The following is a 13,258-nucleotide window of genomic DNA, read 5'->3' as shown; positions in this document are numbered from 1 at the left end:
GGTGGTGATTGTCATGTGATCGGAGGGATTTCGTCCCAGAACATACAATTGTTGCCGTTTCACTAGGATCCTGGTAATAAATCTTGGTAAGATATCCTGCCACATCCGACCTCAGTCAGAAAAGGTTTGCGCAAGAAAAAAGGCAATCACGGTGATTTTCCTTACACCGAAACAGAGCCTACATGGCATGAACGGGGATGGTGAACTAATATGGACTATCATAGGATGGACATGGATTTTTACACATTTGGCAAATATAAATTAGGTTGTGGGTATCGGGAGATGCAGATGGCATTAAGTGTGTTTGTAATCTTCGACCTCAGATCAAACATGAGCTGTGAAGAATGCACACAACCCTAAGAAAATTGGGCAATACTGGGTCTGCTTTTGACAAAAAAGGAATGGCAAATTAAGATCCCACAGAAGCGGGATACAATTTAGTTGCAATTATCTATGATTATACAAGAAAAGTATTCATGCCTTTGATCTGAGTAACAAATGCGATCTTCCTTTTAAGGTAATTGACCCTTCACAGGCTTTCAGAATTTTATTCCAAAGACGTTTTGATTCTAGATTCTGGCTTGTATTATTTTTTCACTTTTTTTGCGAACAATTTGAGAAAGGCGTAAACTGTGACGACGATATGGGCAAGGTGTGAATAAATGCAACAACAAGAATTTTGTTTTTGGCTATGTTTTAACCAAAATATTTTATTGTTTTTTTAATTAATATAAAGATATGCAATTTGAAATTTAGAAATAATATCTGCATGTACTAATTTTTTATTTTACATTATAAATAAATACAGCTATTTTTGTGTGCCATGTGTCTGGGGATGGGGATCATGATTAGGGGACGGGAGGGAGGAGTTTAATAAATGGGTGGAGTTTGATATGGGGGTACGGGGAGGGTGGAGTTTGATATGGGGTGGTTTGGGGATGAAGGAATTTGATGTGGGGGGGTGGGGAGAGAGGTGTTTGATAAGGTGGGTGGTAGGAGGGAGTTTGATAGGGGTGTGGGGTGGGGAGGGAGGAGTTTGATAGGGTTGGGGGGGGTGGAGTTTGATAGGGGGTGGGAGTCGTGGACTGAGGAGTTTGATAGAGGTGGGTGGGGGGAGTTTGATAGGGGTGGGGATGGGGGAAGTTTGATAGGGATGGAGAGTGAGGAGTTTGATAGGGGTGGGTGGGGTGGGGAGGGAGGAGTTTGATGTGGGGGTGGGGAGGGAGGAGTTTGACATAGGGTGGGGAGTTGGGGTGAGGAGCTTCATAGAGGGTGGGGTGGGGAGGGATGAGTTTGATGGGGGTTAGGGGTGGGGTGATCAAGGTAATGGAAGGCGAGGTAGCTCTGTGTAAATATATGTGTTTGATAATTATAGATATCAATTCTAGGCAGAGATATTTTATGTATTTGTTCCATGTTTGATCTCCAATAATGCTAATCTTAAATTGCCTGCTCTGCCCTTTAACAGTGAAAATGTCAGGGGTGTGAAAAAACAAATTAGAAAGGGCAGGTGTTTATTTGAAATTATTGAAATGTCAGTAGAGTGTATGAGAATGAGGAACGCAGTACTTCGTGACGAGCTGAGTCAGGTCACACAAAATGTCCATGAATAATGTAGTATTAATGAACGTGAAACATTTATTACTGTTATGAGCAGGACACTCAGTACACTTCTGCTGCCTCCCGACATGGACGCACGCCATCTTTCTGCAGGCTTTATTACTGTAAGAATTGATTTTTGTTATAAAGTTTGATTTTCACAGACGATTTGTATAATTTGCAAAAGAGGCTTCCGTCTGTGTAACAGGCCATAAACGAGGAGGTTCAACCGAGTTCCAAAAAAAATAGATTCCTCTCCATTAGTTTTATTGTAATCAGGTGTAAGGGAAATGGTACCATAAGATTTATTTTCATCAGTTGTAAGGGAAATGTTACTAGCTACAATATTCATTTAGAGAATTAGTGTAATGAAGTTTGGGAACACGTTAGAAATATGTGGTGTGACAACACTTGTTATTTTGTGTTTTCGGGATGTAACCATTCATGATCTTAAACAGCTGGGATGAATGTTTCATATCACACAGCTGGGATGAATGTTTCATATCACACAGCTGGGATGAATGTTTCATATCACACAGCTGGGATGAATGTTTCATATCACACAGCTGGGATGAATGTTTCATATCCCAGCTGGGATGAATGTTTCATATCACACAGCTGGGATGAATGTTTCATATCACAGGGGATGCTTGGTTACATTACAAGGTATTATAAATTCTTATTTGTAAATTGATAAAAAAATTATATCATGCAAATGTTGAAAAAAACTTTTCAATTTATTTTATAGTTTGTTAGATAATTGATCAATATAAATGAATATAGTAATTGAGATAAGGATATTGAATCAAGGGGGATAGGGTAGTGGTGATAAGGTCGGGAGTGGGGGTAGGTGATCAAGGTATTGGGAAGGGGTGGTGACTAGGGGATAAGGATGGGTAGGGGGAGGGGAAGGTGGGGAGGAGGCATGGTGATGAAGGTTTAGGAAAGGGGGTGCGGAATAGGTGATATGGTTGGATTGGGTGGGGGGGTGTGTCTAGGTTTGGGAAGGGGGTGGTTATTGGGTAGGGGAGAGGTGATCAAGGTTTGGGAAGTGAGCAGGGTGATGGAAGTGGTGCCAGGGGGAAGAACCGCACACATAGGCCCAGGCATCCTCACACTCTTCGCTGTCATACAAAGAACGATATTAATGACATATTTTTCAAGTTAGAATATTTCTTGCAAAAATGTGTTATTTTCAATCATATTATTCATACTAATTTTTTCCTGTCAGATGCAGACATTAAATGCCGTGATTTGTATCAATTCAGATACTGTTTGTCAGCTTAGTTATCTAGATATTAATCTGATGCTAATGAATTTCCTCCCATTTGGCCGATGGCCGTGCCCTGAGGTAGTCCTATATACTGTCATTGCCATCAATCAGTGATAATTGACGAGATACTTAACGATTGTTACACGCTAACGATAAGCCTGTCAGCTAGAGGTGTGCGGTGCTCCTGACTGAAAGGAGAGGCTATCAGAGAGAAAGTTAGGCTGAGGTTGAAATGTATAACTTATAATTACTGTTATCTTAAGTATAAGCAAGGTTTGATAATTTATAAACCACATTGCCATTCCTAACATGAAGCTGTTTCATTCTGATTTTGGGGTATTGAAATATTTTAGAAATTATTTTGACTCTTGTATTTTTATTACTTCTTTGTTTTATGTTGAGGTGAGGTAGTTTTTATTTGTTGATTTAATGATTATTTGAGTTTTTTTGTGACTGGGGTGAATACGCTGTTATTCTCTATATGAGTTGGTTAATACGTGAGTTATTATTCAGTTTTACAAACTAACCACAGCATCAATGTTATAATGACTGAGCAAAGCCTGAAATGTGACACTCCGTTCATGAGAGCTTGGACGTAATCAGTTTTAACAGGCAGTAAAAGCATAAACTGGGAAATGATTTGACAATTGACAGAGAAAATCGTTATAAATTGTTATGAAAACGTATAAAATTGTCATGCCTAACTCCTAGCACAAACTCCCCAGGGACATGAAAGGGGAATCTTTGTTTAGCTCAGCTGACACAATCATATTATAAATAATAATTTCATTGGTGGAAAGTTTTCAATTTAGGTAATTAGATTGTGATCAGCAGGTTTGGGTTCTGCTGCTGCTGCTGCTGCTGCTGCTGCTGTTACAATGTACAATATGAAATGAGTGAGAAAAGGATAGAAGGAGTAACATAGAGAAGGATAGAAAGAAAGTAACAGAGGATAAAAAGAGAGTGACAGAAGGATAAAGAGTAACAGAAAGGATAAGAAGGGAGTGACAGAGAAAGATAGAAAGTAACAGAGGGGATAAAAAAGAGTGATCAAGAGAAAGATAGAAAGAGAGTAACAGAGAGGATAAAAAGAGAGTGACAGAGAGGATAGAAAGAGAGTGACAGAGAAAGAAGGAGAGTAATAGAGGATAAAAAGAGTGACAGAGAAAGATAGCAAGAGAGTAACAGAGAGGATAAAAAGAGTGACAGAGGATAGAAAGAAAGTGACAGAAAGAAGGAGTGTAATAGAGGATAAAAAGAGTGACAGAGAAAGATAGCAAGGGAGGGTAAAAAGAGAGTGACAGAGAGAAGGATAGAAAGAGAGTAACAGAGAGGGTAAAAAGTGAGTGACAGAAGGATAGAAAGAGGGTAACAAGATAAAAAGAGTGACAGAAACAAAGATTAACTGAGGATAGAAAGAGTGACAGAAGGGTGTTGCAGCACAGTGCAAGAAATATTTCATGTTTTGTCTAAGATTATTAAGAGCTGAACAGAATTTTGTTATGAGAAATTTATGTTATCTTGGAAAAGATATTTTTGTGATTAGTTGAAATAATTCGACCTTTTTAGTTATATTAATACCCTTATGTCTGTCAAAATAAATAAACGATCAAATACTTAAACTACATCCACCTGTGATAGTAATGTTACACATTGTATATTACACATTGTATATTACACTTTGTATAGTACACATTGTATAGTACACATTGTATAGTACACATTGTATAGTACACATTGTACAGTACACATTGTACAGTACACATTGTATAGACAAAGGGTTGTATAAGACCGCTACACACCAGTCAACATCCCTGCTTGTAGCGTCGGTGAAGTGACTATATATATATATACACCACTCATCTCAAACGTCCATTACAGACTCTTTGCTTATTTGTTTAACACCACACTTAGCAATATTCCAGCTATATGCAGGCGGTTTGTAAATAATCAACTCTGCGACAGACAATGTAGTGATAAATATCATCAGCATCATTCCACGCAACTGGGATATGATGCAGTCACTAATCCTGACTACCTTTTAGTCGCCTTTTACGACAACATAGGTTGCTGAAGGCCTACATTCTTACCCAGATATTACAATCTCAAGCTGACATTCAACCCATCTTAGAAGCAGTACTACAAAGGCAATAAAAGCATCAATTTGATGAAGGTTACAGGGTTAATAAAACAAGATTAGGGAATGGATTATTGTATATGTATAAAGTTATTCAAGTGAACCCAACTGAGATCAGGTACTCAGAAACAGCAATAATATAAGAAAAGGTATTTTTAAACATTCAATAAAATAACAACAGGCCTCATAACAATTTGCGAACAAAACGCCATTTTTACAGGAACAGGTTTTCAATAAAGTTGATGATTTAGTAGCCGGAGAAAGCAACGTGAAGTTTGTAGAGGGAAACTGGGTAATTGACAGATATGTAATAAAGATGTGGATCCCGTATTCAATCGGAGCTTGCGGGCACAGCTATGGGAGTCAGTGGGTTGTACGATACGAAGTCAGCGAGGCATGAAGGGATTGGTTCTGCTCAGTGATTGCCCTAGGATGCACAACACGCTATGTTCAGAAGGTCTTTGTATGGTTTAACCACCGCTTGGAGACGGGGTATAGCTCATTAGATTTTGTGTGCTATGAAGTAGATACTAGCGTCATAAAACCGGCTACAAGGTGGCTGGCTCTTGGCTTGGTACACAGCAAGGTGCTTCGGTGATGAAGCCCGTCCTGCTCCTTACAGCGTGATCCATGCTGGTGCCATTACATGGCGTTATGGTGATTTTGCTTGTACAAGCTCCAACATAGATATAAGATACTGGTGATATGACTGTAAGGCATATGTAAGACAAGTACGAGGAACAATTCCAGTCTGCCAAATTTGAACCTTTCTTGTTACTTTTGACTTCTGAATATTAAGATAAATTAAGAGGAATAAAGAAATGTTGGTTAGAACAACTATGTTAATTAAAAAATACAATAGTAGTGATTTGGTTCACATGATTTATGTTGCAAACATTAGGATCCTAATTAAAGGGAAGTGAAAAAAACCACAATTTTATTTTTTTAATTTATATATAATAATGTGAGTTGGAGTTGTCTGGGTCAGTGTGTATAGGGTCGAGACGTCAGTATCCTCGACGTAATGGATTTGGATATAAGGGGGATTAAGTTGTAACTTGAACGTGAAGTTGCAGCTGAGCAGACATGTGTATCAAATTATTTTCGGATATACCTCCTTGTTAGTATGCAATATTTTTTCAGGCACATTAAGTGTGGTATTACGATGTTGATGATTGCTTGCCGTAAGAAAGATAATTCCATGGATTTAGATTACGGTACTTTCAGTTCATAACGATCCTGCCGCCAGATAATTTAAGAATAAATGTTTGGTATATCTTCAGAATGTGTGGGTATTAATGAGTTTCAAGTTGGGGCGATAAATCACTTGTTATTATATTGTTAATTAGTGGGAGCCAGTACTCTCATTGACGATATGAGAGCAGTACAGAATTCAATTTTCAACACCTGTGGTGTGTAAAATAACTGGAGAAATAATACACAGAGATATATGCAGCATCATGTCTCAGCCGTAATTAGTGAGCATTTCCGCTTTCATATATTTCAAGTTTTTTATGTTTTTTATGTTTTTTTCAGTGATGCGGCAACTGGAACAGTGGTCGGGACGACCTTGTTGTGACCTCGCGATGACCTCCGCTTGCAAGCAGACATGTCAAAGGGTGAGTGCAACACTGCATCATGGGAAGTATAAAAGAAATGAAATGCGATTGCATGATAGGAAAGTATAATAGAAATGAGATGTGATTTCACATGCAGGAAAACTTGACGTTTATGAAGCAGTAAATTTCCTGTAAATACTTAGTCATTCCTGTTGGATGATTAGCCAAGCGGGTATATTGTTTGCTTGTCTTGAATGACTGAAGGGGGTTGTGCTGAGTAGTTCAAGAGCATTGAGTGTCATACCAAAGGCATGGGTTTGATTCCCGACCTAGTAGTTCAAGAGCATTGGGTGTCATACCAAAGGCATGGATTTGATTCCCGACCTCGTAGTTCAAGAGCATTGGGTGTCATACCAAAGAAATGGGTTTGATTCCCGACCTCGTAGTTCAAGAGCATTGGGAGTCATACCAAAGGCACGGGTTTGATTCCCGACCTCTTAGTTCAAGAGCATTGGGTGCCATACAAAAGGCATGGGTTTGATTCCCGACCTAGTAGTTAAAGCCAGAACAGAAACATCCAGAAAAACACTTGGATTCGATACCTCACAGGAGGAGCTCACAAAATACTACTTTATGTCCAAGTACACAGCTAATATGTATGGGTACAAGAATCACTTACAAGTTTACGTCAAGATGTCATCGCCTTTTGTAAAGCAGTGAGCTGTCCAAACTGTGTTAAAAGCTACAGAAGAAATAAAACCTATGAAACAAGAACCGTCACGTCTGAGGGGCGAAGTGTTAAAAATAATTCTCCTGTATGAGAATACATGGGATATTTCGGACAAATATTTACTATTTTCGTTTCAAGGTAGGCAGTGACTATTTTAGGTGACATACAGAATCTTACAGGGTAGTGCAATAATTGAGTCTCCGTATGACGTGTGTGTGTTCGGTTTTGTCAATGAGCATCCAATATGACACAGGATGGTGCATCAACGATCGCGTAAAATGACATATTGTATTACTGCTTGCCAAATACAGTGAAGGACACACAGACCGATTCTCGACACCACTGACCTGGTTGAGAATTTGAAGATTTGAACAAGATTTCTCCAAATATGTCCAGCACAGGAATTTAATCGGGTTCATGCAACAGCGACTGAATGTTACCATGCAACATTTGAACAATGTTCTATTCAAATTTGACTACAACAGGGCCGTGATCGCATTTACTCCGAGAAGAAGTTGTTGAAATTTGGCAACAATTAAGTAAAGCTTGTGTGGAAGAGTGAAGAACGTTGCTGGGAGACTGATAAATACACAGGTTGATTGTACGAGCCACTGAGCTGGCAGCCCCATGGAACAGGCAGACATATTTGCTACGTCCTAATCATTCAGAATAGACTGTTTACTGAGTCTACCCCACCACCAAGAACACAGCATAGCTATTTACATGCAATGCTTCAAAATTTAGACTGAGGGCCACAAAATTTAGACAGGTGGGGGGTATACTCTCTCTTAAGTGGCATTTGTTTATGCAAATAGGTGCTTTGAATTATGGGTAGACAGGAAGATGGGCTGTATGCTCCTTCAAGCTGAAGAGTTCTCCAAGGGAAGGTGGGAAGGTTTTCATATCTGGTTTTCTTAGAAATCTAGACGGAACATTTGTCAGAGTGCGGCCATTACCAATTATATCACCCAAGTCTTGACTATAGGTTTCTGAAGCTGTTGTCGAATGTCAAAACATTTGAAAAAGAGCAAGAAAAAGCTTGAACCTTATTGGTCCAGGGTTTTAAAATTTTGATAAGCAGAATCGGATGACGCCATAAATTAGTTTTTGGGAGTGCCCCTGACAAGATCATGTTGAAACATGGAATAAGATATTTGCCTTTTTCAAGTTATAATTGGCAGCTTTGTAATAAAATTTGGTTTGTTTATACGGGGCATGCAGAGATTCTTGAACATGAGGCATACTTGGGAGGCGTGTGAGCTTGATACAACATGGCAGTGTTTGTTGTTTAAGAATTCATTGAATATCGATGGTGAAAAAACATCGAGCGTTTTTATGCTGGTTTTTTTTCAACCTTAATCTTGGCATAATGTCAACGATACGAAGTATGATCCTATTTGTGGAGGTTGGTTCTTCCGATATGAAATTTGGTGCTGGCAAAAATATAACATGAGATATCCCAGCTGGAATTGCTAATACTTTCCAGGAAACTGTTTCAAAGTAACAAATGCTTTTTAACAACTTCACATAATTGTCAATTAAGGATGAATGTTTTCAGGGCATTTATGATGTGTGTTAATTTTTATGTATGGAAATAATTTTATATTATGGCTTTAGTGTTTCCTTCAGATTGTAAAAAAGATAACTCTTGAGTTATGCCGTGGTTTAACTTTTAAAATAAACCAAGATGTTCTCATTAAATCTGACAGGCACATTTCATAATCGAGCTGAACTAGGCTAGACTTTCAACAATGCATGCTTTCATTCCACAAATCCTTCCATTTTTGGCGATCTTTTCAAAATTTCAAATAAAAAACACAATTTGGAATTCACAAAAGCTATATTGTGTGTTTTCGGGGGAAAAGTTAGTTTGTCTGAAATGTTTATTGAAAGATGCATCTTTAAGATGCCTCTTTAAGGAATAAGTCATCTTTTGTATTGGGAGACTTGTTTGAAATCGGAAGCTTGAGCGGGCATGGAGGTGCTGGCTTTTTTTTCAAAAGTCCACAACAGGTAGCTAGGCATACAATCGTTGTGCCAGGCCTCACAGGGTCTGATTGGACGGTGATAACATTCACACAGCGAAGCATGATGGGAAATATTACAGATTGAAAGTTTAATGCAAATACCTGAACACAACATGAGATGAGCTGTCAGATTTAGACAGCAAGTTTGGCTTTGGTAAAAAACGTTGATGTCATACCTGCAAGAGATGCTCATAAAGGGACTCTCTCGGGGGCCGTGTCACGAGTATTGAAAGTATATGACGCTTCCCTGCCCACCAGTGACATACAGCTCATGTAGTGAGTGGTATTGTGTTGGTTGTGTTGGTTGTGCTGGTTGTGTTGGTTGTGCAGGTTGTGTTGGTTGTGCAGGTTGTGTTGGTTGTGCAGGTTGTGCAGGTTGTGTTGGTTGTGCTGGTTGTGTTGGTTGTGCAGGTTGTGCTGGTTGTGTTGGTTGTGCTGGTTGTGCTGGTTGTGTTGGTTGTGCAGGTTGTGTTGGTTGTGCAGGTTGTGTTGGTTGTGCAGGTTGTGTTGGTTGTGCTGGTTGTGTTGGTTGTGCAGGTTGTGCTGGTTGTGTTGGTTGTGCTGGTTGTGCAGGTTGTGCTGGTTGTGTTGGTTGTGTTGTTTGTGCTGGTTGTGCAGGTTGTGCTGGTTGTGTTGGTTGTGTTGTTTGTGCTGGTTGTGCTGGTTTTGCTGGTTGTGTTGGTTGTGCAGGTTGTGCTGGTTGTGTTGGTTGTGCAGGTTGTGCTGGTTGTGTTGGTTGTGTTGGTTGTGTTGTTTGTGCTGGTTGTGCTGGTTGTGTTGGTTGTGCAGGTTGTGCTGGTTGTGTTGTTTGTGCTGGTTGTGTTGGTTGTGCAGGTTGTGCTGGTTGTGCAGGTTGTGCTGGTTGTGTTGGTTGTGCAGGTTGTGCTGGTTGTGCTGGTTGTGCAGGTTGTGCTGGTTGTGTTGGTTGTGCAGGTTGTGCTGGTTGTGTTGGTTGTGTTGTTTGTGCTGGTTGTGCTGGTTGTGTTGGTTGTGTTGGTTGTGCTGGTTGTGTTGTTTGTGCTGTTTGTGCTGGTTGTGTTGGTTGTGCAGGTTGTGCTGGTTGTGTTGGTTGTGCAGGTTGTGCTGGTTGTGTTGGTTGTGTTGTTTGTGTTGGTTGTGCAGGTTGTGCTGGTTGTGTTGGTTGTGCAGGTTGTGCTGGTTGTGTTGGTTGTGTTGTTTGTGCTGGTTGTGCTGGTTGTGTTGGTTGTGCAGGTTGTGCTGGTTGTGCTGGTTGTGTTGGTTGTGCAGGTTGTGCTGGTTGTGTTGGTTGTGCAGGTTGTGCTGGTTGTGTTGGTTGTGTTGTTTGTGCTGGTTGTGCAGGTTGTGCTGGTTGTGTTGGTTGCGCTGGTTGTGCTGGTTGTGCTGGTTGTGCAGGTTGTGCTGGTTGTGTTGGTTGTGTTGTTTGTGCTGGTTGTGCAGGTTGTCTTGGTTGTGCAGGTTGTGTTGTTTGTGCAGTTTGTGTTGGTTGTGCAGGTTGTGCTGGTTGTGCAGGTTGTTTGCGTGGTATTCTGAGTGTGCAGGGCTGGTCCACTGGTCAAGCTGTTGCAAATTGCTGTGTAGAGTTGCCTCCCTTAGGCCTGCCAGGATCCGAAGAATTCAAATCCCAGATTCACCCCAGTTTTTATCCTTGGTCTATCAACACTGCACCAATGATCTTGTGTTTCAGTAGGTTATTGTATGGTAACTGTAATTTATTTACTTTAATCCCATCTTGAACAGACGAGATTGTCACAGTTAGACATGTATGTTGATTGAATGATGTGTAAAATGTCCCACAAACCAACAGACATGACTCAACAGCTGTTTTCATTGCCTACTTTGAAGTCGACATCTTGTCATTGTCACCATGTCAATTTTCAGCGAGTCTCAGAGATGAATAAAACAAATAAAACGATCGAACACATTTCGGCTTAAACTCATTTCATACCTTTTCGAACAATGCCTGCCTACCTGTGGAACAATACCTTCCTACCTCTCAATTTAACATATTTAATAAAATAATCATCAATTATGATATATTTCTATAAACACAAGAGTCCTGTATTGGCCAATACTTGTTACTTAATAATACCTTAACACAACAACTGGAACGATACAGGTTTTACCTTCAACACAGCCATGTAGTACAGTTCACACACTGCATGTGCACAGCCAGTGATGATTAACTTTCTTTGTGAATAGTTTTCAAGTAGGACAAATCCACATCTATAATTTCTAAAATGAAAAAAAAACTTGATCAAATCTGAGTGATCTTACTGAGGTATGTACATATTCCAACATGCAGACCTCTTCACAATGATATAGGGGCGGTCGGGTAGCCTAGTGGTTAAAGCTTTCGCTCGTCATGCCGAAGACCCGGGTTCGATTCCCGACATGGGTACAATGTGTGAAGCCCATTTCTGGTGTCCCCCGCCGCGATATTGCTGGAATATTGCTAAAAGCGGCGTAAAACCATACTCACTCACTCACTCACTCACTCACAATGATAGTGACACTTGTAGAGCTGAAGAAGATATTGTTTGGAATATTGTTGTACCCCGAGTCCCCCATGGGAGACAACAAGGCAACAAGCTCCTGCTGCTGACGAGGATGATGTGGTACGATGGAGCGCGGGGCGATGTGGAGGAGGGTTGTGAAAGCTGAACAAGCCTGCTGTGAATATGATAATGGACCAGAGCCTCGGCGGGCACGACGAGGGAGCGCGAACAACCCCTAAAGAGTTCTCATTTACGGACAGGTTTTCAAAAGATTAGGTAGAAAGAAGCTTGTGGTTGATGATTACTATGATTATGAGGTTTGTTCGAAAAGCGAAATGTTGAACGGAGTGTGATTGGGGTATCTCCACAGGCAAGTTCTGGAAGGAACTTAGTGAGTAGAACCGGGAAGGCATATCAAAGGGCTGTTTGTTTAGGATGAAGAAAGGGGATTATGTTTTGAGGGGGGATGAGATAAGATTGGCATGCTGTCGGTTCAGATAGACCAGTGGGGATCAACATGGCTGTATTTTGATTTGTCAGAAACTATTTGTGTCAAATATGCCATGCTTTGTTAAAGGTGAAGTGAGGCGTGACGGAAAGTTTGCGCTGCCGCCCATGATTATAGGTCACAGGTTTTCTACCCAAGTAAATTAATTAACTTCTAATTTCTCCAGCAATGCTGTAGTTTGAAGACAAACAGCATAGAATGTGGGAAGATAGGGTGATAACCTAGCAAACAGATTTGTTTACTTTTAAGTAAGTTTAGTATTATTTGCAAACTGTTATTTCATTTATTCTACCTTTTCAGAAAACTAATGTGGATACATATTTGCACCATGTAAAATTTGATTTAAGTCATGTGCTACATTTGATCCATAAGTTGTTCAAATAATCTTGTTTTGTAATAACTCTTGAACATCACAAGTACATTTCTCATCAAATTGACAGCAGCACACCCATGCTTACAAATTCATGAAAATGTCTTTGTAAACATCTTTCTGTGTGTATTTAGTGAGAATTGGTTTATAAATGTAAAACAGAATAGTCAACTGTCAAATTAATGTATACAAGGTATATTTTACAAAAATAATTAACATTGTACAAAATAGGGTTATGTTTATGCCAATTCTGAGTCCTAGAAATTTCAAATCTCCATTCTTTGATTGAGTTCCCTCCCCTTTGTGAGCGTGATCCTACAAAATATCTCCCTAGTCAGCTGCTCAGTTTGATCTCAGCTGCTTCTGCAAATGAGTACCTCCGCTTCGCTATCTTCGTAGAATCACCAGACCCTCTCAAGCAAAATAAACTAAAAACCTTCGTTTTCCCTGTTCACATGTTCAGTCTTCGCAGGGAGTTTCTGCACTGCTTGTCTGTCATCTTTATAACACAGATGTGATCTCTGACCTCCAGAGGTCATGCTGTGGCTCCATTTACATAACCTATGGTTTGTGGATAT

The 13,258-nt window shown here is 40.0% G+C and overlaps 1 protein-coding gene across 2 annotated transcripts in view; it reads left to right on the top strand.

The window, feature by feature from the left end:
* The window catches only part of LOC124117874 (reversion-inducing cysteine-rich protein with Kazal motifs-like), a 105,703-nt gene that overhangs the window by 51,025 nt on the left and 41,420 nt on the right, over positions 1-13,258 (top strand). For both annotated transcript variants that reach the window (XR_007219668.1, XM_046479908.2), the window contains exon 5: positions 6,546-6,628. Coding sequence is in view for 1 of the 2 variants with exons in the window: in XM_046479908.2 (XP_046335864.1) it covers positions 6,546-6,628 (83 nt within the window). In the remaining variant the exon portion in view is untranslated. The remainder of the gene's footprint in view (positions 1-6,545; positions 6,629-13,258) is intronic.

The sequence above is a fragment of the Haliotis rufescens genome, unplaced genomic scaffold (genome assembly GCF_023055435.1).
Source record: "Haliotis rufescens isolate VD_foot unplaced genomic scaffold, xgHalRufe1.0.p SCAF_10, whole genome shotgun sequence".
In the NCBI taxonomy this organism is placed as follows: Eukaryota; Metazoa; Mollusca; class Gastropoda; order Lepetellida; family Haliotidae; genus Haliotis; species Haliotis rufescens.
The sequence above is the reverse complement of the archived record's forward strand: the minus strand, read 5'-3'. Positions and strand labels throughout refer to the sequence as shown.